Here is a 25,969-nt window from a genome sequence, read left to right as displayed (position 1 = left end):
GTGCCGTCCCATCACTGAGGTCTGGATTCAGGCGTTGCCGTTCCCCTACAGCAACACTCGAGGGGTTCCATTAGCAGTGGGTCCTTTCTTCTTGTGTAGCCGACTCTGGGCCTTTCGAGATTTCACCATTTTCATTCTCACCTCAAAAACTTCATGGATGGCCTTCCGGAAACAGTGAAAATTATAGTCTATGAGCCCTGCAGGAGAAGACAAACACACTAAACGGTGCTAGAAATAATCTCTGCCATGTGTATCAGCCATCGCCAGTAGGGGGCAGCAGAGGAGCAACCATCACCTACCAGGCCCAGGCTGCAGGAAAGGCAGGTTAGGTGTCTTGTGAGTGAGGTAAGTGTTTCCTAAAGAGCTTCCAGAGCGCTCCTCACATTTCCAAAGATTTGAAAAGTGCCGGGTGCAGTGGCGCACATCTGTAATCCTAGCACTTGAGAGGCAGGAACAGGTAGATCTTTGAGTTCAAGGCCAGCCTGGTTACAGAGCAAGTCCAGGACGGCCAAGGCTACACTAAGAAACCCTGTCTTGAAAAAACTAAAAAGAAAGAAACAAACAAATAAATGTAACATGAGGCTTTCCTCAGATGTGAAATTTCATTTTTTTTTTTAAGATTTATTTTATTATTTTGTATATAGCACTCTGCCTGCATATATGCCTGAACGCCAGAAGAGGGCATTAGATCTCATTATAGATGGTTGTGAGCCACCATGTGGTTGCTGGGAATTGAACTCAGGACCACAGTGCTCTTAACCTCTGACCTCTGAGCCATCTCTCCAGCTCTGTCCTTTTTTTTTTTTTTTTTTTTTTTTTTTGGTTTTTCAAGATAGGATTTCTGTTACACAGAACCCTGGTTGTCCTGGACTCTCTTCATAGTCCAGGCTGGTCTCAAACTCACAGAGATCTGCCTGCCTCTGCCTTCCAAGTACTGGGATTGAAGGCGTGAGCCTCCATGCCCAGTCTCCAGCCCTGTTCTTTATGTTCTTGTTTATTTGTTGGTTGATTGGTTTATTGCTTTTTCGAGACAGTGTTTCTCTGTGTAGCCTTGGCTGCCCTGGAACTCCATCTATAGACCAGGCTGGCCTCAAACTCACAAAGATCCACCTGCCTCTGCCTCTCAAACACGAGGATTAAAGGCGTATATCCAACTGTGTTCTTTAACTGTAAGTGTTCATTGCTCACGAATTAATGGAAGCCGCTCTGGCAGCTGTTAGCGCTGCACTCACTGGCTTGCCTTTGCTCCCAGCTTTGTCTCAGTTTGGCTTGTGTAGGGCTGGAGAGCAAGCCCAGGCCTCAGAGTAGCTAGACAAGCTCTGAGGCACCCCTAGCCCTGTAAGCTACACCCTGGCTACCAGTAAACAGCCCTAGCCACACGGACATCATTTAAAAATAAAGAAAAAGAAAATCAGCAAATTGCTTTTGCTTAAAACATACACACATAGCCACATACCAACACCTGCTTGACCCTTACAAGACAGTTGGCAGAGCCAGTGTCAGCCACACCCTTACGATGTGGGTCACTGCATCCCTGTTATTCCAAGACTTAAGAATATGTGAATACTAAGCAGAAGCCAGACGCCACATACCTTTATTAGGAGAACAACAGTCACATGGCTCAGCTAACACCTTCTAGTGCTGTGACCCAGGGACAAGCCCCAACCTGCAACACAGGCTAAGAAATCCCTTCCTGGTGCAACCGGCTGGCAACGGGGAGGATTCCTAGTTCTACTTCCACCCCATCCCAGTCATAGCTGTACACCCAGTGGGCAGGCAGGGCCCGATGCCCATTTGTGCAGGGCATGCCTCAGGCTGTCAATCAAGTCGAGGCTCTGAGGGCATGTGGCCCCCTACACACACGTTCAACAGGCAACAGAGGCAGTGTGGGCTGAGGCAGTTCTTTTAATCCACACCAAAAATTACCTTTTCTTTCAAAGCTTTCCTCTCTGACAAAGCAAACGAGCGCCAAGAACTTTGTCACCTCTTTTAAATAAAGAACTGTTGTGTTATTCAGCTTTATAATGGCCGTTGACTCCTTGTCATATGGGGCTCCTGCTCCGTCTTCTTTGAGACTAAATGGAGACAGAAGCCAAAATGTATTTGACCTTCAAGAAAGAACTACAAATTGCAACCCAGAGACAGACCCCCGGTTCAACACACACAGAACTCTAGCATCCTAATAATAAGTCATTTATACTTGCAGTGCCTTTGGGCACAGGCACAGAAGGTGACTCTGACAGTACTCTCTTATCCGCACAATGAGTGGTTACTGTGGCAACTAGGCATCGCTCGAGGTACCTGAGGAACACAAGTGGAAGAAGAGGAGCACTCTTGCCCCTCCACAGCCAAAGGCATTTTGTTTTTTACTCGGTAGAACAGCTAGGCTGCCAAAAGCAAGGTCAAACACTTCGAAAGAGAGTCTAGACAGACAGGACACAGGCTTGATTTGGGCAAGAGGAAAAAAGTACTAGAAAACAGAATCAACACTGGGCAGTGGTGTGGCAGGCCTTGGGAGGCAGAGGCAGATGGGTCTCTGTGAGTTCAAGGCCAGTCTGGTCTACAGAGTGAGTCCAGGACCACCAGGGCTACACAGAGAGAATCCCTGTGTCAAAAATAGATAGATAGATAGATAGATAGATAGATAGATAGATAGATAGATAGATAAAAATAAAAATAAAATAAAAGAGGCTGTGGATACAGCTCAGTGGTCACACATTTGTTTAGCACAGGTGAGGCCCTTGGTCCTAGATCCACAAAAAAATGCAGCAGCACCATAGGACTATTGGTAAAATTTGAGTGTGGTATATATTAGATAACAGAGTAGGCTAGACATTCTAAGTTTGCCTTATTTGATGACTAAACTATAGACCTATAAAAAGGTATCCTTGTTCTCAGGAAATACAAGGAATCAACAGACCTGCAACTAATTTCCAAGCAGTGAACCTAAAACACAAACGATAGATGTGCATCAGAAAAATAAAAGCAAATTATGTCCACGTGGTTAAAACAGGCAAACCCATGAAACACAGAGCATTCCCTGTATGGCTGACGTCACTTCCGTGGAGCCAGCGCTTTCAGGTGTGGTCTGTAGGCAAGGGGTTGGGCCACCACTCTACTGTGTCAGCTTGAAGAAGCTGAGTGACATCAGACCTTAGCTTCCTCCTCTGTACATCATCAACACTTCCAAGTTTCCGACTGGAGAGGTGACAGAATTCACCAGCTACCTACTGACGTCACAGCTTTAATGATCAAAGCAGGATCAAAGCAGACTGGGTCTGAATCCTTTACTCACAGACAAAGAGAGTGTAGCTTTTCCCTTTACCTGAAACTATGTAAGTTTTCTGATGTATTGCCCAAATTCATGACTATGAAATGAGAAGTTTGACTCAACTGAAATTACACTAAGCCTTATCAATTTCACCCAAAAATGACTGTGTAGTAAATAAACAGTTGACCATGCTGAGTTCTGATCACACACTGGCTGCCAGAAAAATCCTTTAAGCCAGACAGATACTGGGGAAAGTTGGGCTGGCAAAAATAATAAATAAACAAACAAATAAATAAATACCTTGAGTAAAACTAATGACAGAAGTAAACCAGGATCTAAAATCCAAATAAAAACCAACATCATCAAAGCTGACACTTTAATCTTGCAGAAGTAAAAAGGGCAAACAACGTAATGAAGGCATGTGGTGGTTAGCTTTGAAAAGTGCCTTAAACTGGTTATCTACATACTTAAAAGTAATCTAAGTTTCTATTGTGTGAGCCCAGACATTCAAGGCCAGCACAGACAATAAGAGATCTTATCTAAAAAAAAAAAAAAACAAAAACAAAAAAAAATAAAACAAACAAACAAACAAAAAAAAACCAGCCACTTAGAGTACCCAGCACATAGCAGGGCTATCCTGCTATCTAGTTTTCTTTCAGATTCTGCCCAAAAGCCTGAGCATGCTTTCTGTGACACTCTCCCTGAAGTGCCCCTCCCCTCTGCCATGCAGCTACTTGCAGACCTCCATGGCACAGCATGGCCGGTTTCTTGAATCCTAGTTCAAAAAGGCATGTCTCTCTTGTCATCTCTTTCCTCCTGGCAGTTGCCAACGCTTAGAGCTTGCCTGTCCTTTTTCACTTTCAAACTCTTTAAAAAATACGGAAACTAGTTTTTGAAAGTATCAATGAGGGCTGGAAAGGCGGCTTAGTAGATAGTTGAGTAGTGGCTGCTCTTCCAGAGGACCTGAGTGCAATTCCCACATAGCACACAGTGGCTCACAACCATCTAAAATGGAGTTTGATGCCCTCTTCTGTCATGCAGACATATATGCAAATAGGGCACTCATATATATAAATAAATAATTTTTTAAAAACGTATCACTGGGCGTGGTGGCACACACCTTTAATCCCAGCACTAGGGAGGTGGAGGCAGAGGCAGGTGGATCACTGTGAGTTCGAGGCCAGCCTGGTCTACAAAGTGAGTCCAGGACAGCCAAGGCTACACAGAGAAACCTGTCTTGAAAAACCAAAAAAAATTTTTTTTAATTAAAAAAAAGAAAAAGAAAAAGAAAGTATCAATGGAAGCACTATAACCTGTCAATCATTCAAAACCACCTCCTGTACTAGGATTTGAATTTAGGACCCTGTCTTGAAAAACCAAAAAGAAATCCTCCTCAGTATTTTTTAAAATTTGATTTTGATCATCTGGTTGGTAGAGAATTAGAAAACTGGCCAAATGACATCTGCCAGTTTTTATTTACTATGGCCTTAACGTTCATAGAAACCAAAACTTCCTAGAGGCTTAAAATAATATTAGTGAGTGGAAAAAGTTGTATTACTAAAGCTGGAAACACTCCACATGCTTGAGAGTCTGCCGAGCAGGCTTGTACAGCTGCAGTGAGAGCGAGCCGGTAGCTAGTGCCGGCATGCTGCCAGCCTTCTGTCAGGCCCTGTGTTGTCACTCTTCTCACTGCGTCACACCACCTGACACTGCTGCTCTGTCAACCTCTAGAAGGTTGGAGCTTAGCCCCCTCTGCCTTCCACCATCTGACTTTCTGTCCCATTTTCTCTGAACCCAGTTGCTAACTTGTGCTCATGCAGACTTACGTGCTCACATAACATGCTCACCTCCTAAGATCCCGGCAAGAATGGAAATGCTGAGGCTGGAGAGATGGCTCAGTGGGTTAAGAGCACTGACTGCTCTTCCAGAGGTCATGAGTTCAATTCCCAGCAACCACATGGTGGCTCACAACTATCCACAATGAGATCTGGTGCCCTCTTCTGGTGTGCAGTACATGCAGGCATAATACTGTATACATAATAAATAAAGCTGCTGGTACGAGGCTCATAATGTTCCTGCACTGACAGGTCCTACATAAATTGTCCTTGCCACAATTTCTGTCACAAATAGGATAATGGGAATGCTCTCGATGCCCCCATGGGGTGCACTGTGTGCAGGGTTTTCAGTTTCAGATCATGATCACTTGGACCAAGGTTCAGAGCCTAGGCATTTCTCACCACAGCAAAAGCAGCTGTTAGCAAAGTCACCATTCAAAATCCGTTTCTTTTATCTGTAAAGCAAGTAGAGTAACTCCTGCCTCGCGGAACAGCTGGAATTAAACTAGATGATACGTCACAATAAAAGGCATCTGCTCAGCGGTTACTTGTTACTATTGCCGTGTTAAGTGGTCTGTTTACAGACCTCAGTCACTCAAAGCCAAAGTAAAAAAGCCAAGTGAGTAAATACAAAGATGCAAAAGTACAATAGCCAAGTGAATAAATTTAAAAAATGCTATAGAAGCTAAGAAAGGCTGGTAGGTGGTCCTCCCTCCCAGCGCCCCCCCCCCCCCCGCCTCTTTTTCTGCAGCTCTGAGGACTGCTCTATGGACTTTGAGCATGACTGAGCTACGTCTCCAACCCGGGGCGGACGGCCCAACTACGGCCTCTACGTACGGAGAAGGGAAACGCGGAGTCAGAATACATGGTCCGAAAAAATTAATTTGCTCCAATTGCAATAAAGAAGAATGTTTTGCTTACCCATAAATACAAGAGATGTCAATCACCACATCTATCATGTCACAGCAGAGCTCGTACGTCTGCATGTCCACTGGAGTACTGTCAGTCGCAATATAAATCTTACTGACCACATCGAACAGAAACGCTTTTTCAATTCCAGAGTTCTGGGGGAGGAGGGGGGGGGGTGGAGGGGGGGGAGAAAAAGACGTGCCTTAAAGTAACAGCAAGTTCAGATTACTTCATGGTTACATGGAAACAAAAATCTACTCTACCAGTTTGGGGGTGGGGGCGGGGAACGACTCGAGGGAAGGAACAGGAGCATGGTGTGTAGGATAAATTAAAGTGTAACACATGCCTCTACAAAAATGTCAGTAGAGGGAGGGAAGGTGGGACCGGGAGGTGATGAAGGAGGGGGCTACAATCAGGATGTAAAGTGAACATATTAAATATCAAAAATTTTTTAAAAAGAAAAGAAAATGCCACAGTGAAGCCTTCTAATTTGTACAATCAATAGGCAACAATTTTATAATAAAGTTATTTCCTTAAAGGTCTAAAAGGTATGATGCCCCAATATCATATATATGCATATATATATATATATATATATATATATATATATATATATATATATATATATATATATATATATGCAAAAATTACAAGGAATTCCAGTTGTGCCATTTTACCGCAATTTAAACTTTACTGTCGGGGGCTGGAGAGATGGCTCAGAGGTTAAGAGCACTGCTCTTCCAGAGGTCCTGAGTTCAATTCCCAGCAACCACATGGTGGCTCACAACAATACTGGGATCTGATGCCCTCTTTTGGCCTGCAGGTGTATGTGCAGGCAGAGCACTGTATACATAATAATAAATAAATCTTTTTAAAAATAAATAAATTAATAAATAAAGCTTACTGTCATAAGTTTTATGATGGACTTGAAGAAATGCGAGGCAGAGTAGCCTGCGTTATTAACCTTAGGTAAACCACCGGGCAGGGTTTCCTAACTCTAGCTATTTGGAGGATTCACCAAGCTCATCATTCACAGGGTGTTAAATCTGCAGGTATCCGATACAGATTTCCCTCACTCACGGAACCAAGGGGTTTTAAGGAAATTGTGGTACATTTCTTACATATTTTTTGTATTGCCAGGTAGTCAGGACTTGCCACAGGACACATGTGGCAGTTGGTCAGAGGACTACTTTAAGGAAGGAGCTGGTTCTCTCCTTGTACCCCGTGGTCCATGGACTGGACTCTGGTGGTGAGGCTTCGCAACACGTGCCTTTGCTGTGCCAAATTGCTGGCCCCAAAACCAGGCTTTTTGCTTCGTACCTAAGGTAAGGCTCCATTAATACCTTAGGTAATTCCACTTGAATATGCACTCCAAGTGATCCGGGAAGCACTACCTTTGCACAGTTAAATTTTACAGGCTCTAAAACAATGTGTATAGTATCTTTTGAGTGCTACTAAAGAGGCCCTGAAACGCGGGCAGCTGTTAACAATGTTTTACTCTTGCCCTCTTGCTCTCTGCATAGGACTCGAACCGGAGCAAACCATGTACTTACCGAGATGAAGATGTTCAGCAGGTTCTCCAGCGTCGGGAGCTGTGGGATCAGTTTCTGTACCACTTTACTAAAGGCTTCAAATATGGAGTGATCATATATGCTTGTCAGGTAGAAGCTGAAAGAAAAGGCCGTGTTGCACCAGGCTCCCGCTGAGTGGTTGCCTTAGGCTCTGTCACTAGCATCAGTCATCTTTTGTACATTCTAACACACGAGCACTGGCCGCTTCAGGATTCATAATGACCTTGGTCAAAAATGGATGTCCCGACAGGCAGCCTCCCACCTCTCTGGTGCCAGAACCACACCCATTCTTTATTGCCTGGCAAGCTCTATAGTTTGGACATCCTTATCCATAAGAGCATCCTTATGTGCTACAAGAGGCCCTGTATTCACCGTCTCTCCACAAGCCTCTCTTGCATAACTAGCAGGTGTTCAATCACTGACAGTGAAGCATGTCACTTTTTTTTCATCTTCCAATTTGCAAAAATCAATGACGGATTGGGGACTAGCCAATCCCACAAACAGATGGGAGAAATTTTCCTGTGAGTTCCTATCCTAACGATTTTAAGTGTCATCTGCTTAAGGTTATAAATACCATCCCATTAGCAAGAACTACTATTTAGCACCACTTAGCATCCTGGGTGAGAGTCATGGGTTTTATTGTTTTTTTCATATGAGGCGAGAAGTTTAGCTTTGACAATTTGTTGGATACAAAAGTAAAACAAACACTACTTCCACCAACAATTAGCACTTAGTCAGTGCAACGCATCTTTGATCCTAACCCTGCACAAAACAGGTAAAGAGGTAAGTTACCATCCACGCCACCCATGCCCAGCCAGCCCAGACCTAGGCAGCCGTGGTGACAGAAACCCAAGCCCACTTGCTCCAATCTTTCTTAGCACCAGGACCCTGAGAGATGTTAGCTCTTACCTCAGGTGAATTTTTTCTAATCCAGCATCCGCAAGGTCATCGTTTGCCCTCTGGTGAATATCCCTTTGGGTTTCAATTTTGTGATCGTCTGACAGACCATCCACTTTATGAATAAACACCTCAAAGTTGATATCAGTGTTCACTTTGTAGGCCCTGGTCACTGTGAGGTGGAGCCTGGCCAGTGCTTCCATATAGTCATCCTGGAACAAAGTTCATGCATTCAGCTTTGCTTCCAGAACCTTCTATACACACTCATCACCTGGAAACACATGGCTATAATCTCCGGAAATATCTTGCCAAACTCCCAACACCCCCCACAAAAAAATTCTCATCTTACAGACTTCACAGAAACATCATGTTTTATGCCCTGAATAAGTGTTTTGTTTTTTTTTTTTTTTAAAGAATCAAGTTGTATGTATGTCTTTTTCATTCAGGGTTTTGCCATGGAGACTCATTCTGAAATTTTGCTTTATAGACGGCCTATAACATGTCACATACATGACCTGTGGATGGAAATTTCAGGGATAAGCCTCATGAACACACACCTTGACCCAAAGGCTGCTGCGAGGCCACAGCTATGAGTCTGGGAGCGCTGTGTGCACGCCCTGCTGTGAGGCCACAGCTCTGAGTGTGGGAGCGCTGTGTGCACGCCCTCCTGCATCAGACAGACCCTCACATCTGTTTACTCAGCTCTCTAAATTACTGCTAGTTTGGAAGATATAGAGAGGTCTTATTTTTACAGAAAAAAAAAATGTTTTAACTGTCAGGTGTGGTGGTGCACACCTGTAATCCCAATACTCAGGAGGCAGAGGCAGGTGAACTTCTGTGAGTTCAAAGCTAGCCTGGTCTACAAAGTGAGTCAAGGACAGTCAAGACTACAAAAAGAAACCTTGTCTTGAAAAACAAAAACAAAAACAAAATAATAACTATATAAAAAGACCCAGGCATGGTGGTGCACACCTTTAATTCCAGCACTTGGGAGGCACAGGCAGTTGGCTCTCTGTGAGTTTGAGGCCACAGAGTGAGTTCTAGAAAACCAAGGCTACACAGTAAGACCTTGTCTCAAAAAACAAACAAACAATATAGATAGATAGATAGACAGCCGACAGGGAGAGAGGGTGGGGGGAGAGAGGGGGGAGGGGGGAGAGAGGAGAGAGAGAGAGAGAGAGAGAGAGAGAGAGGGAGAGAGAGAGTGGAGGAGAGAGAGAGAGAGAGAGAGAGAGAGAGAGAGAGAGAGAGAGAGAGAGAGATCTGTAGGATAGACTCTAGAGGACTTTATAACATCTACCCAAGCTATTGCTGCCTCCGTTATGACTGTAAACCTGGAAAATACACAAAGCTCAGATAGCAAAAAGTAGGGGGTGTTTGTTTCTTGGGGTGGGATTTATATTCTGCATTTGGTTGGTTTTTGGTTTTTGGTTTTTTTGGAGGAATGGGTTTGGTTTTTCAAGACAGGGTTTCTCTATGTAGCCCTGGCTGTCCTGGACTCGCTTTGTAGACCAGGCTGGCCTCGAACTCAGAGCACTCTGTCTCCCGAGTACTAGGATTAAAGGTGTGTGCCCCCACGCCTGGCTTGCATTTGTTTACTCTCCCAATTTCATCAATAAAAAAATGAAGCCTTAGTTTGTAAATGAGTTAAAATATTGAACATAGGAAAAGGAAACTAAGAGGAGACAAAAATGGCAACGGAGTCCTTCTCGTCCTCATGCTCTGAACAGCGTGACAGCGGGATACAGTGGACAGCAGGCCAGGGACTGAGCATTAAGATCTAAGGTACCACCCAAAAGCTCCCAGTATATGAAGTTCTGGCAAGGCGGATAATCCACAGGCATAAGAGCACATCTGTGGCTGCCTGGGGCTGGGCCCTGGGGGACAGTATGTGCCATGGCCCTGGGGAGTCTGAGGGTGGGAAGGCTCTGCATCTTCAAAGTGGAGTGGTAACACGGGAGATACGATTGTAACCCTTTGCCGGTGCGGTGGCCACGCCTTTAATCCCAGCACCTGGAGGCAGAAGCTGGCTCATCACTGTGGGTTGGAGGCCAGCCCACACGCGCTCCCAGCATGGTCAGCCTGATCCCCCTTCCTCCTCTTCCCACTGAGTCCAGTTAGAGAGGATGGAGAAACGACTTCTGGCTGGAGAAGTGAAGCCCTCACCAGTCAGTGGCATCCTTTCCTTCGTTTACAACCAATCTGAAGGAGGACTTACACAGATCTATCAGAAAACTACTAAAAATAATTTTTATGGCAGATAACTAGGCAATGTAGGAGATACAATGCAGAAGGATTTTATATTACTGAGAAAATGTTACGCCAAACCCACCCTGTGTGAATACATTTCCCAGTACTCATGGCCATAGGGAGCTGGGGAAAGTGGAACTGGTTATTCAAACACAGATGTGAACTGTGGAAAAAAACATTAAATATCCATCTTCCTAGAATATACCTACCTCGAATTTTCATAGTCATCTACAAAGTACATAAAATAGTTATAGTGATCAAGTACATACTGCTAATAATAAGTTGATTCAAGGGCTAGAGAGATGGCTCCATGGTTAGGAGCACTCGTTGCTCTTTCAGAGGACCCAGGTTCAATTCTCAGCACCTCCATGCCAGATGATGACTGTCTAAAACTCCAGGTTCAGGGAATCTAACGTCCTCTTCTGGCCTCTGCAGGCACCAGGTATACAAGTTGTTTACAGACATGGAATCTGTTGTGTCTATATGGAAGATGAAAAGCTAACGGCCTGTAGCTGAGGTAGGAAATAGGAGGTGGGGCATCCAGTAGGCAGAAAGGATTCTGGGATTGAGCCAGGCTCGGGAGACTCAGCCAGCAAGCTGTGAGGAGGACAGATGCACGGTTCCTGAGCAGAGGTAAGCAGCCTCGTGGCAGAATGTAGATTAGTGTAAATGGGTTATTTTAAGTTACGAGCTAGTCAGAGAAGAACCTAGCTATATGGCTTAGGTATCTGTAAAAATACTTTGAGTCTCATGAATCATTATTCCAGGAACTTGGGGCCAAGAGGAAAAACCACAGCAACGCATAGGCAAAACAACACTTCGATTCAGAAGAAAACTTTTCACCCAGAATTGTATCTACTTAGAAAGTAAACATTGTAAAATGTGCCCTTCTAAGTAAATTGCTGTTGCAGAGAACCTGTCATCCAACACGTCTTCTGTGATCTGGCCTACATCTGTGAGGTTAAGTGTGTTTGGGCTATGACTGGACAAGAGCCTTTTCTCTGCTATAAAAGCTGAGGGCTCTAAGAAATCCTTGCTTGATAGTAAGGTGCACTGTAGATTTCAAAACTTAAACCACCAGACCAGCAGGATGACAACTTGAGCACAAGGTACAGGAGAGAAGACTCTGGAGAGATGCCCTCTACCTCCTACCATACACACACACACACACACACACACACACACACACACACCATGGTACACACATGCTTACACACACCTCCGTATGTACGTGGCATACACACACACGTGGGGAGGTAGGCGCTGCCTATGGTGAGACAGCACGTACCTGGGAGTCGATGACAAAGATCAGGGCTCCTGTTCCCCGGAAGATCATCTCATAGTCAAATGTAGGGTCAAAAAAGTCAATCTGCCCTGGGAAGTCCCAGATCTGGAAGTTAACGAAGGAGCTGTTGGAGACGTCTTCCCTGCAGATCTTGTTGGTGCTCTCCAGGAACAGCGTCTCACTCGGGGACATTTTGTGAAAGACGACTTTCTGTATGGACGACTTGCCGCTCCTCCTGAGACCCATCAGCAGGATTCTGGGCTTCACCTCAGTGCTGAAGGGGTCGCTGAAGTCCAGAACTGGAGAAAACACAAGCCAGGACAAAGGTGAGTTGTCACCAGGAGCTAACTGGCAGTCTCCCCTCCACCTCAGCCGGTCTATGCTCAGACACTACGCTTCCCAACAGTGTCACCTCTACCACCATTCATAAGAGGAAGAGTATGGGGGGCACGAGAACCCTGAAAACTGCCCTAACTCCTTCATACATGCCGGTGCATGGCTCAGCATCTCAAGGAGGGGCTCTGGAAAATAAAAAGCAGAGGCTTCCTGGAGCTTACTGCCTGAAAAAGGATTCAGGTCTTCAGGCATGCCCTCTTCTATGTGGTCGTCAGAGCATCTATGCACTAACGAGATACATATGCCTGGTAACCTGCTCACTAGTGCCTCCATGGGCCTCAAAGCCTAGAACACAGGCACAGACCAGAGATCTCTTATTGAGTCTGGGAGAGAACCCATGAGATCAGGACCTCTCTCACAGGCCTGCCCACTTCAGCCTAGTCACCTGGTAAGGTAACTACAGGTAGTTACTAACATTTAAATTAAATGGGGCTGAGCCAAGCGGTGGTGGCGCACACCTTTAATCCCAGCACTCGGGAGGCAGAGGCAGGCAGATCGCTTTGAGTTCGAGGCCAGCCTGGTCTACAAAGCGAGTCTAGGACAGCCAAGGCTACACAGGGAAACCCTGTCTGGAAAAACAAAAATTAATTAATTAATTAATTAATTAAATGGGGCTGGAGAGATGGCTCAGTGGTTGTCCATCCTTCCTTCCTTCCTTCCTTTATTCTTTCTTTTGGTTTTTCCAGACAGAGTTTCTCTGTGTGGCTTTGGCTATCCTGGAACTAGCTCTGTAGACCAGGCTGGCCTTGAACTCACGGAGATCCGCCTGCCTCTGCCTCCTGAGTGCTGGGACTAGGACTGGGGTCAGATGGATTACTGAGCCAGTTCCAGGGGATCCAATCTTTCCTTCTAGACTCTGTGGACACCCACACTCACGTGCACAAACCCACACTTAGACATATACCGGTATTCATAATTAAAACAAATAAAAATAAAGTTTTCTTTAAAAAAAAAAAAAAAACCAGGTTTAAAAATCCAAAAAATGTAATTGATAATGACAATAAACATTTCTCAGGACTGTTATGACAGTTAAGTGAAGTCAAGGACCTAAAATAATTAAGACTCAAGCAGGTGTGGTGATACGCAGCTAATCATTCCAACACCTGGGAGGCTAAGTTGGGAGTGTCTCAAAGTCTAGGCCAGCCTGAGCTGCACTGCAGGAAGACTCACTCAGCTAAGGATGCTGGGCCAACTAGTCATCCACTTGCAAAGACCCTTACCCAAGACCACATACAGGCTAGCGCAAAAATGGACCAAACACCTCAACTGAGGAGCTAAGATGTTAGCCGACATCTTGAAGGCTTTGACTAGGCAGCTGTTTTGTAGTTGTAACCATGTACAAGTTACCATAGAGGGAGGAAGGACACAAACTACACATCAAAAATTTAAAGAGAGGGGCTGGGAGATGGCTCAGAGGTCAAGAGCACTGGCTGTTTGTTATTCCTGAGGTCCTGAGTTCATGGCCCTCTATAAAGGGATCTGATGCCCTCTTCTGGCATGCAAGTGTACATGCAGACAGAGCACTCATACATTAAAAAATAATAAAAATTAGTTAGTTAAAAACCTGGGCGGTGGTGGCATCTGCCTTTAATCCCAGTACTCAGGAGGCAGAGGCAGAAGGATTTCTGAGTTCGAGGCTAGCCTGGTATACAGAGTAAGCTCCAGGACAGCTAAGGTTACACAGAGAAACAAAAACAAAAAGCAAGCAAACAAAATTTTAAAAGATGATCACTGGAGAGGTGGCTCAGAAGTACTTGATGCTCTTTCAGAGGACCAGAATTCAGTTCCAAGCACCTAGGCCAGGTAGCTCACAGGCAGCTTTAACTCCAGCTCCAGGGAAACTGACACCCTCTTCTGACCATTTGGAAAACACCATATGCATTATTTTCTTTCTTTCTTTCTTTCTTTTTTTTTGTTTGTTTGTTTAAAAGGGTTTATTTATTTTCTGTATATGAGTACACTGTCTTCTTGCACACCAGAAGAGGGTATCAGATCACATTACAGATGGTTGTGAGCCACCATGTAGCTGCTGGGAGTTAACTCAGGACCTCTGGAAGAGCAGTCAATGGTCTTAACCTCTGAACCATCTCTCCAGCCCTTTCCTTTGGTTTTTTTTTTAGATAATATTTCTCTGTGTAGCCTTGGCTGTCCTAGACTTACTTTGTAGATCAGGCTGGCCTCCAACTCACCGCCTGCCTCTGCCTCCCAAGTGCTGGGATTAAAGGTGGGCACCACCCCCACCCCGCTTTTTTTTTTTTTTTTTTAAATCAAGACAGGGTTACTCTGTATAGCCTTGGCTGTTCTAGAACTCCCTCTGTGGACAAGGCTGGCCTTGAACTCACTGAAATCCACTTGCCTCTGTCTCCCAAGTGCTGGACTAAAGGCATGGGCCAACACTGCCTGGTCTAAACAACTGTTTTTGTTTTTAATTAAAGAAAATGAAAAGACCACCAGCATAATGGAAGAAAACATTTGTGAATCATTGTGTGGGAAGGTTCTAGCATCTGCAATGTATGAAGAGCAAACTTTCCTAGTAAAACCCAAAGGAAAAGGGGCCAAGGATCTAAATGTCTCTCCAGAGAAGATGCATACACGTCACTATATCCTTATTATCTAATAAGCATAGGAATAGATGCCCCCTATTATCAGCCACTGCAGAAACTTGTCAGACCATGAAAGAGAAGCGGGACAGAGAGAAACGGTGTCAGGAAGGCGCAGAGAGATGGACACTGCTGTTGAAAATGTAAAATAAACATCCTCCAAAGCTTAAATGTGGAGCTACAATAAGGCCTACTGGTAGGAATATACTTTTAAAAGGGACATATGAAAAGCCAGGTGCAGTGGTGCACTTCTGAAGTCCCAGCACTCAGGAGGCAGAGGCAGGAGGATCTCTATGAGTTTGAGGTCAGCCTGGTCTCCAAAGCGAGTTCAGGACAGCCAAGGCTACACAGAGAAACCCTGTCTCAAAAAACAAAAGCAAACAACAACAAAAACCCAAACCAACCAAAATACACACACCAAGAACATGTGCAGCCAGAAATGGCACACATCTTTAACCGCAGCACTCAGGAGGCAGAGGCAGGCAGATATCCTGTGAGTTCGAGGCTAGCCAGATCTCTATAATAAGAGTCTCTCTTCCCCACTCCCCCCCCTCTCTCGCTTCTCCACAAACCCCAAATACTTGAATTTTTACATATGGACTTTGAGACCAGGTCTCACTATGTCCTGGCTGTCCTGGAACTCATTAGACCAGGCTGGCCTCAAACTCAAGAGATCTTTCTGCCTCTACCTCCTGGGTGCTGAGATCAAAGGTGTGTGCCACCATGCCTAGCTATGAGACTCTCTCTCTCTCTCTCTCTCTCTCTCTCTCACACACACACACACACACACACACACACACACACACACACACACAAATGCCCAAAAAACTGTACATGAATGTTCACTAACAATGGCCAAAACCAGACACAGCTTAATGCCCATCAATCGGTAAATGAATAGAATGTGACATATTTATATAATGGAATATTAATGAGCCATGAAAAAGGACTAGAGTGTTCATTCAAGGTACAATAGGGATAAACTTTGAAAACATTGCACTGTGCAAAGAAAACAGAAATAGTGGCTACACAGCATATAATTCCATCAAATGAAGCAATTAGACAGACAAATCTACAAAGACGAAAAGATTAGTGGTTACCAGGATACTGTTGAATTTATTAGTGGTAGTAACTGTGTATCTTCCAAACACACTGAGCTACACACTGTAAAGAGGCAGGTACAAATACAGAATGCAGAGTACACCTGAGGCACTAGGTTCCTTTCCGAATCACTGAGCACACACACAGGACTGCATGACAAGTCTGCTTCAGGAAAGTAGACCATAGACTTAGGTCACATGTTAGTGCCTTTGCAAGCTGAATCCCTAAAAGATGGAGAAAGGGTGTGCATTAGAAATAGTAGCTGAGGTCTTGGAGAGGTGGCTCAGAGGTTAAGGACACTGACTGCTCTTCCAGAGGTCCTGAGTTCAATTCCCAGCAGCCACATGGTGGCTCACAACCATCTATAATGTGATCCGGTGCCCTCTTCTGGTGTCCAGGTGTATGTGCAGGCAGAGCACTGTATACATAATAATAAATAAATATTAAAAAAAAATAGTAGCTGAACAAATCGGTGCACATGGAAAACCAAGACCACAGCACAACTTGACGCTATGAGAACTCCCTAGGCAATCCAGAGACGGGCAGAAGGAGCCTGCAGGCTTGGAGACCCACGGTGTGGCAGTTCTCACTACAGAGCGCGGGGCCCAGAGCCATGTGAGGCCAACATTGCCATCCCCCTCCCAGAAGTTTCCTCAGATGCTAAACACGTGAGAAGTGTTCAGATTCAAATGCTGCTTACAGAAGAGAATACAGGCTCGACAAATGAAAGAAGCAAGTTCACCCAAAGAATCAGAGCAGACCCCCAAGTTACAAGGATGGAAACTAAAGAAAACAAATGACGGTCTCAGAGAATGAACCATCCAAGAAAGAGCCATGGGGATATGGAAGTAAAAATGCTGTGAGGACAAGGCAGACAGTACGAAAGCTGCTCTCAACACCCGGAAGGGGGGCAAGAACGAACTGGTGACAAGGAAGAAAGACCTAGAAGGTGTAAAATAAACCTTACTGGCATCATCTGTGAGACTCAACAGTCCCACTATGTACCAGAGAAGTTCCCGGAAGGGCAGGGCCAAGCCATACGTGTCTATAAGCTCAGGAAGGGGCGAGTTCGAGGCCATCCTGGTCTACAAAAGGTGAGTCCAGAATAGCTAGGGCTGCACACAGAAACCCTGTCTCAAAAAACAAAAACAAACACACAAACACCAACTGTCAAGGAAGGGTCTATGTGGAGGACTCAGACATTGCTCTAAGGGCTGGGGAGGCAGGGCTTGCAGTACAAGCATGAGGACCCAAATCTGACCCTAGAACTTATGTAATGGCGGAGGCGGGGGGGGGGGGCACTGGCAGGATGGCTCAGAGGTTAAGAGCACCCGCTGTTCTTCCAGAGGTCCTGAGTTCAATTCCCAGCAACCATGTGGGGATCTGATGCCCTCTTCTGGCATGCAGGTATACATATAGATAGGGCACTCATTAAATTAAAAATAAATAAATAAATAAAATAAAACAACAACAACAACAATAATAATAACAATAATAATAATAATAATAATAATAAAAGGACTTGTAACAGGCCTGGCAGAGAGGAAGAGACACTTGTGTCTGTCAGTCTGACTATCAGACTATTCAAACAATGGGCCCTGAAGAAAAGGGAATTTCCCCAGGCTCATGCTGGGAGAAGGAAAGGGTTCCAGCCAGAGGGGGAACTTGGCTCTCAGAGATTTCACACAGCTCTACTACCCTGTCAGGATGGGACTGCAATCTGGACAATGTAGGGTCAATGCTGGGCAGGGCCATTCCTCGATGGGACTGCTCATACATGCATATCCTAGGACATTTATTTAAATTTTAATCATATTTCAGGACCTAGAAAAGACAGACTTGGGGACTCTGCTGGATCTCTAGGGTTTTTTTCTTTTTTAAGATGTATGTATGTATGTATGTATGTATGTATGTATACAGTGTCGTGCCTGGACGTATCCCTGAAGGCCAGAATAGGGCACCAGATCTCATTATAGATGGTCATGAGGAACCATGTGGTTGCTAGGGATTGAACTGGTGGCCTCTGGAAGTGTCTGCTGGGATCTCCGTGTCCCTTTTCACATTGTGGCCACCCTAAACACATCACTTTCTGCCTTCCACTTTTAATTTGGCTCTTTTATTCAGCTCACTGAGGACAGGTGGAGCACAGGTTGCAACTCCAAAGACTAAAACCCACATGCAAAAGCCGGGCACAGTGGTGTACACTTTAATCTCAGCACCCAGGAGGCAGAGGCAGGTGAGTTTGAGGCCAGCCTGGTCTACATAGAATTCCAGGACACCCACGGCATCATAGACCTTGTCTCACATTTAAAAAAAAAATTTTTTTTTTTTAAGTGGGATACGGTGGCCTGCATTTATAACCCTGGGGCTATGGTGGTGAAGACAGAGCCTGGTGCTCACAGCCCAGCCAGCCCAGTCTATTTGGTGACTTCCAGGCCAAGTGAGAGAGCCTATCTCAAAAGACAAGGCACCACGAAGTATGGTGGCACATGCCTTTAATCCCAGCACTCGAGAGGTAGAGGCAAGTAGATCAATGTGAGTTCAAAGCCAGAACTACAGAGTGGTCTACAGAGTGAGTTCAGGACAGCCAAGGCTATACAGAGAACCCCCCCCCAAATGACAAGGCACCCGAGGAATGACACTCAATGTTGACCTCTGACCTTTACACACACGTGCATGCATACTCACACACATATGAAACACACACACACACACACCTTCATGTCTGGAGCTCAGTAATTAAGATCACTTATTGCTCTTACAGACAAACCAGGTTTAATTCTCAGCCATCTATAACTCTAGTTCTAAGAGACCCAATGAGTTCTTCTGATTTCTATGGGCACCAGGCACACATACAGTGCACATGCAGGCAAAACACTCACACACATAAAAATAAAAACTTAAAAAAAAAAAAAAAAAAAAGAATGAGCCAGGTGTGGTGGTGCACACCTTTAATCCCAGCACTCAGGGAGGCAGAGGCAGACTGCCCAGGTAAATTACCATGGACAGAGACACAGCAGCAGTCCATCTGCTATCTGCTCCTGCCCAAAACCAAGACAGCCCAGCTGATGAGGCAGACTAATGAAGACCCTAGAGGACCCTGTCAAGGAACAGCAATTAGAAAGGAGTCACCTAGGAAGGGTATTATCAGTCCTTAATTTTTCAAAAGCAGCCAGCAGCCAGCAGAGCCCTGCCCAAACCAAACAGCCTTGCAAAGAGAAGATGGAGTTGTGCCATGAGCACAGGGCTCCTAAAGACTGCCTGGCTGACCTGTGGCGAGTGCAGGGCGCTCTTCACACAGTGCAGCCCGGGCTCCTGGAATCTAGGGCAGTGGTTCTCAACAATCCCAATGCTTCTCCACTCTAATGCTGTTCCTCATGTTGTGGTGAACCCAACCATCTAATTATTTCATTGCTACTTCATAACTGTAATTTTTCTGCTGTTGTGAGTCATAATGCAAATAGCTGATATGCAGGGTATCTAATTTGCAACCCCTGTGAAAGGGTCCTTCAACCCCTAAAGGGGTCTTGACCCACAGGTTGAGAATTGCTAGTGTTAGTTCACAAGTAATCCACTAGCCTGTCTCTGGGTTGCCTAGCAACCTCTGACATCAGTACCTGCCACCAGGTATGTGCCAGATGCACTTCAGCTGCACACCAAATATACAGGACTGGCCTGTCACTGCACTCTCTCCTCTTGCATTCTCTGCCTGTCCCTGTCTGTCTGTCTCCCTCACTTTGCTCTCACACTGTCTGTCTGTCTGTCTGTCTGTGTGTCTGTCCTTGTCTCTCTCTGCTGTCATGGCTACTCAGACTATCTTTTCTCCCCCGCCCCACCTTTTCCACAATAAACTTCCTTGTACGACACCTGTTGCGCAGAGTGTAATTTATATATCATAACAGCTAGTCTAGGAGTTCTCCCTGAGGGAACAGGGAGGTTCTCTGTATGAACTCTGGCTCCTGACAGTGAGTCCTTTGAGGCTAGTCTCTGAAGTTGGAGGCCAGGCTGTTCTACATAGCAAGTTCCGAGCCAACCATGACTCCATGGTGAGACCCTGTCTCACAAACTTAAGATAAAAAAAAGTACTATGTAAAAACAAAATCTCTTAGAAAACTCTCTCAAATCATATTAATGGGAAGCTTAAAAAACAAGACTGAATATTTAAATATATATGCATATATACACGTATGTGTATATCCAATTATGTCTCTAATGTGTTGTGATTTACCAGTGCTTCCTATAAAGAGGAAGTGTTCTTAGAAACTTTTGAAGGCTGCTTTCATACAAACCTCTCTACACACTGAGAAACAAGGGGCAATCCTTCCTTGAGGTCTACAAGAAGAGAATCAAACCAGCTTCTCAAATGCACTGATCCAGGAATGAACAGTCCATCTGAGTCACAGCAAAGCTAAGAAAAGCCAACAAGGAGTTGTATAAGGTTTGACAGGAGAGAGAATTCTTTTTTTTTTTTTTTTTTTAATTAAATAAATTTATTTTTAAAGGGATGTGGGACTGGGGCTGTGAGTTTGGGTCCTCACAATCTACTTGCAGCAGATCCAATACTGTGCATCTGTATCCCAGTGAACTCCTGGGAGGTGGATGGGAGGCTGAGACACTGAAACCCTCCCCCCCCCAGAGACTCCAGACCCCACCACTAAATAGTCAGGATGTCTCAAATAAGGAAGAAGGCAGCGACTGATGCCGCACACTTTTTATTAAACAGGACAAAAGATACAAAAAGAATAAAGGAGGTAGAAACAAGGAGGCAAGACTGCCCTCCCAGGCCATGGGGTTGAGGCTAGTCTGAAACAAAGTGACACCTGGGACAGAGACACAGACTCTCTGAGTGACAAGATGTGCTTTCAAACTCAGAGCCCATCGCTTATCTAGAACTTGCTTTATGCTCCCTTGCCTTTCCATTACATTGCCATATGTCGGTTCTAACAAGATGGGAGAGATATCTAAAAAGAGTACAGCGCCAGGTGTATTTCAGGCCTTGAACTGGTGATCCTTGTGCCTGTCTTTGGAGAGCTGAGATTACAAGCTTGTATCACCACACCCAGCTTATTAACAGCTAGTAGGTGGGACCTGGGCAACTCAAGGAGTATCACCACCAGCTCACCCAATGGTGACTATACTGTCACTTCCTCCAAGGGCCACAGACCAGATTCAGGGATACTGCGGTGAGCAACTATCTTCATCAAGTTTCCCCCTAAAAATTGGGGACTTTAGGGAAAACCTTTTATTTTCTGACTAGATGATGGGGGAAACAGATAACGGGGCTATATCTTTTAATTTGTTCCTTGTCAGGTTTTAAAGCACAATAACTTACTTTAGCAAATTTAAAGTCTAGCTGTCAAAAATTCATCATCATTGATGTCACAATTATGAGTTTTGCGTGGGGTGCTGAGGATTGAAACCAGGGGCTGGAACACCTCTAGCTCTGTGGCAGTTGGTTTCGGGGGTGTAGGAGTGTGTGTGTGTGTGTGTGTGTGTGTGTGTGTGTGTGTGTGTGTGTGTGTACACACGGTGATGGTGTTATACATGGGTCTGTGAATGCCAGGTGACCTTGTGTGCCTTCCCCATTCTATCCACTTTATTTTGCTAAAGGATCTTTCTGAACCTGCAGCTTGACAACTTGGTTGTAAGCATCAGGGGTTCCTCTTGTCTTTCCTCCACAGGGCTGAGATTGCAGGTACATACCCCCTCCCCCAAATGGATGCCAGAAGTCCGAATTCAGGTCTTCATGCCTGCATAGCACGCACTTTACCCACTCTGACATATCTCTACCTCCTGTTCAATTGTTTTTAATTCCTTTTAAAAAAATATTTATTTATTATTTATACAGTACCCTACCTGCATGTGTGCCCGCCCACCAAAAGAGGGCGCTAGATATCATTATAGATAGTTGTGAGCCACCATGTGGTTGCTGGGAATTCAACTCAGGACCTCTGGAAGAGCAGCCAGTGCTCTTATCCTCTGAGCCAACTCTCCAGCCTGGTTTTAAATGGTTTTCTCATTGTTCCCCTCTCTGGAGTTTTATTTGGGGCAGCATTTGAAGATGAGTCTTGCCTAACTGTCACGAGAGAAGTGCTGAGAAGCGCCGAAGTCAGTCCTTATCAAAACCAAGCTGCTTGAAAAGTCCCGCTGCTCATGAATAAAATATGGAGCGGGAGCCTTAAGTTCCACCTTAGCTGCACTACATTCAAGCTTCCCACACATGGTAAACCTCACAGGGCACTTAGGGCAAAGAGCAGATAGGGCCTCCCCATGCATCACACAGACTGCAGCAGTGGGAGCCCTGCTTGCCATCTTCAGTCGACATTTTCTTGCACAGCTTGGGACACACTGCCTTAACTAGCAATGCCTACATTCCACTCCGAGGTTCCCAGCACCAGAGATTACTGACCCTCATGGGGAAAATCCCAGACCTCCCTTAAATACAGGCACTATCTGTTAGAAAGGGGGATGGGTTCACTAGTGTGTTGCTCGTGTCATCTCCACCTTTTCTCAGACCAAAGAAGCCCTTGCTTTCCACACCCCTACCTCTTAAACTTGAGAGCAGATAAATGCATTCTTCACCAAAATCTAAAAGGAGCATGTACTACAGAAATGGGTGGGCCAGTGTTAAAGCACATGATGCTCTTCCAGAGCACCTATGCGGCGGGGTGGCTCCAGGAGGTCTTGACACCCCCTTCTGGGCACCTGAATACATGCAAAACACACACACACACACACACACACACACACACACACACACACACCTTAAAACAAAACCCAGCCAGCCTTCAGAAGGACACAGAGCACTAAGTCTAAATTCTTGGCTTCCCCTCCCCCAGTCCCAGCTGAAGGGGGGCGGGGGAGGGGGGCAGAATCGGTCGCAGGAAGTGCCGGCAGTAGAAGGCAGATTTTCTGATTGAGATTCTGCTTCAAGGCCTAAACCTCTAGACTGAAGCTAGGAAAAGAGCAGAGGTCAAAAGATAAGGAAAGTGTTCAAAGATAAAAGATCAGAGAAAGTTAACAGACCACCTGTGCTCGAGAGAGAGCGAAGCAAAGCCAGGCTTCAGCAGTGTTTGCCGGGTCAGAAATTAACGAGCACGCTTCTCACCACGTGAACGTACTGTACCCTTTTATAGCAAGATTCCAGGATTCCGCCTGACCCGGGAACTCCCAATGGGGAGTTTATTACTGAAGTCATCAAAACATTGCTGCAGGCAGATTTGCGTTTAGATTAACGGCACTGGAAACCTCCCGTTCTGGGCTCTGGGAAAGCCTCTGTTTCAGGAATTCTTTCCCTCCGGCAAGACTTTACTTTCACTTCAAATTTTGCCAAGACGAATTTCAAAAGTGTCCCCAAGCACTTCAATAAAGACAGCAGTGAAATAGACAGGCTCTGTCCCTTCCCTGTAAAACTCCCTGGCCCCCAGGCCAGTATCAAATTACTGGCTTTTCCCTCTAAAATAGGGTCTCCTTTCACTCTCTAAACTACCACACAATAAGTGGCTATTATGCAACCGCCTTTTCAAATACCTTGCAAATACATCCCCATTCAGACGTTCTCTAAGAGGATCTAACTGTTATAGTCTTAACAAATGCTATTTAAGTAATAGTAAAGTGACTGAGCAATTTAATTAAAAAAAAAAAAAAACGTGGCCGAGTGACCCACTGTGGGACCAATTAAAAGCAGAAGCGGGAACCGCACAGGTGCTCACACCAGTTTAAACAATGGAGAATCAGAAAAGAACCCCGGTAGAAAGGCGACTGGGAAAGCTGTTTCTCATCTGCCAGGCTCAAGGCTTAGTTAACTTTATCCCCTTTCTGATTCACTGAAGTAGTACCTGCCAGATGCACGATCAAAACTGTCTTCTGAGAAAGGCTTTGTACAGAGAATTTAAAGTTCAGTGGATTCTCAATAAAAGTTATTTAAACTCCTGTCACGGGCACTTTCACTGCTCACAGTTTCCTCAGTGTAAAAATTAAAGAGACCAGTCCTTTCTCTGGGATGTTTACAACCTACACCGAGAACGAGAATGTTAACAGCCCATCCACCTGACCTTTTAAAGTGACCTTCTGCTTTTGTGGGCTCCCCTCCCCCTTTAAAAACAAAAAACAAAAAAACACATTCTAGAAATCCTAAGCTGAACTTCTTTGTGTCTCAGAAATGAAATACAGGCAGCCCCCATCCGAAGGGATAACTCCAGCACCTTCAGCAAGAAACAGTTGGCTTCAGTGGTCAAGGATTGCTCGCCACGCGCCCACTCCCGGGTATGACTCGAGATGCATTTACCCCGTGGTCTCCTGGAGACCAGGACACCACCTGCAGCGCGGGCCCCGCCCCAGCGCCCGGGTCCCACGCCGCAGACCCTCCCACGGCCACGGCGGAGAAGAATGACACGCGCAGCTGTGGGCGACCCCAGCAGGCACGCTGCCGCCGGCTGCCTCTTTTAGCTGCCTCTTTTAGCTCGACATCCGATCCCGCTCCCCGCCGCCGTCTGCAGCCCGGCCGCGCCCCTCCCCCACCGCGGCGCCCGGGATCCGCACCCCCCTCCCCACGCACCGCGCCCCCGAGGGCTGCGAGCGTGCACGGCCGTCCGTCTCACCTCCCTCCTCCGGACCGCTGTCCAGCTCGGTGTCCGAGGACTCGGGCCCGTCCTCGTAGCCCGCCAGCCCCACCAGCTCATCCTCCTCCTCGTCGTCGCCGCCGTCCTCACCCTGCGGCTGCGGCTTGCCCAGCACCTGGCTCATCACGCCCACGCTCGCCTCCGAGGTCCCCAGTGGGCCGAGCCTCCTGCAGCGCCCCCGGCCCGGCTTGGTGCGCAGGGGGGGGGCGGCAGCAGCGCCCAGCCCCCTCCCCGCCGCTGCTGCCGGTGGAGCCAGCCGGAGCGCGGCAGTTCTCCCCGGGAGCGCGAGGGAGCGACTGCGTGACCCGAGTCACCTGACGCTTGTCACACACACACACTCACACACACACACACGCACCGCCGGGCGCGCGCTCGCCGGCCGCAGCCACCGATTGCTTGGCCGGGCGCCCGCCAGAGCCACACGGAGCGCGGGTGTCCAGACGCTCACACGCCACCGCCCTCCCGCGCGGCCGCACGTTGTCTCTGGAAACGTGATCCCGAGCTGCCCCCTTGCCGAGGACCACCCAGACCCTGGCGCCTGCCTTCCACTGTGCCTGTGGCTTTGTACCCCCCAAGTGAGCTGCTCCTCCTCCACCCCCCAACAGCGTGATACTCAGACCCCCACACCGCAGCCTTATGCCATGGAGTCCCGGGGCTCAGAGAAATTCACAGTGGTGGGATAGTTCTAACAGCAGTTGCCTCTTCAAGGTGCCTTTTAGTTCAAAGGACTTCCCACCAAGAATACTCCAAAATCTACTCTACAGAGACGTGTTTCCAAAGAAATCACATATCTCGTAATTTATACATAAGCATACTATACTAAATAATCCCTTTGCAACTTTCGGGAAAAGCTTCAGGTGTGTAACGCAGCCGGGGCTTTTTGTGGCCAACTGCTTGTGTCTGGTTGGTTTAGTCCCACAAAAAATGTTCCATGCCTTTTGTGGGAGGTGTTGGGGCGGGGGCAGCTCTCCGATTAGAATAGTAGCGATGTGGGATGCGGAGGTACTTTCCTCCTTTGCAAGCACCTCACCACAGGACACAGTGTACCCATCCTTGAGAGAGAGAGAGGATGAGGAGGAGAGATGAGAGAAGGAGAGAGAGAGAGGAGAGAGAGAGGATGAGAGAGAGAGATGAGAGGAGAGGAGAGGAGAGAGAGAGAGAGAGAGAGAATATAAATCACGTGCATGAACTTCCTTCAGTTAACCACAGAAGAAGGGAGAAACAAAACAAAAC

At 46.2% G+C, this 25,969-nt stretch overlaps 1 protein-coding gene across 1 annotated transcript; it reads right to left on the bottom strand.

The window, feature by feature from the left end:
• Positions 1-24,932, bottom strand: Rragd (Ras related GTP binding D). The gene is made up of 7 exons (XM_051161210.1): positions 24,716-24,932; positions 12,022-12,317; positions 8,496-8,695; positions 7,569-7,683; positions 6,028-6,170; positions 1,927-2,075; positions 1-197 (listed from the first exon to the last, which is right to left on the bottom strand). The coding sequence occupies exons 1-7, from the start codon at positions 24,858-24,860 to the stop codon at positions 46-48; spliced, it is 1,200 nt and encodes a 399-aa protein (XP_051017167.1). The 5' UTR covers positions 24,861-24,932; the 3' UTR covers positions 1-45.
• Between the last annotated feature and the right edge of the window lie 1,037 nt (positions 24,933-25,969).

The sequence above is a fragment of the Acomys russatus genome, chromosome 2, assembly GCF_903995435.1.
Source record: "Acomys russatus chromosome 2, mAcoRus1.1, whole genome shotgun sequence".
Taxonomy (NCBI): domain Eukaryota; kingdom Metazoa; phylum Chordata; class Mammalia; order Rodentia; family Muridae; genus Acomys; species Acomys russatus.
Note: the sequence above shows the minus strand (reverse complement) of the source record. Positions and strands in the feature narration are given on the sequence as shown.

Excerpts from the sequence above, each read along its gene's own strand:
- Rragd (XM_051161210.1), bottom strand. The coding sequence starts at position 24,860 with ATGAGCCAGGTGCTGGGCAAGCCGCAGCCGCAGGGTGAGGACGGCGGC. Across the intron at positions 6,171-7,568 it reads TGCTGAACATCTTCATCTCG|AACTCTGGAATTGAAAAAGC; the intron begins GTAAGTACATGG and ends CTCCTCCCCCAG. Across the intron at positions 2,076-6,027 it reads GACATCTCTTGTATTTATGG|TCTCAAAGAAGACGGAGCAG; the intron begins GTAAGCAAAACA and ends GTCTCCATTTAG.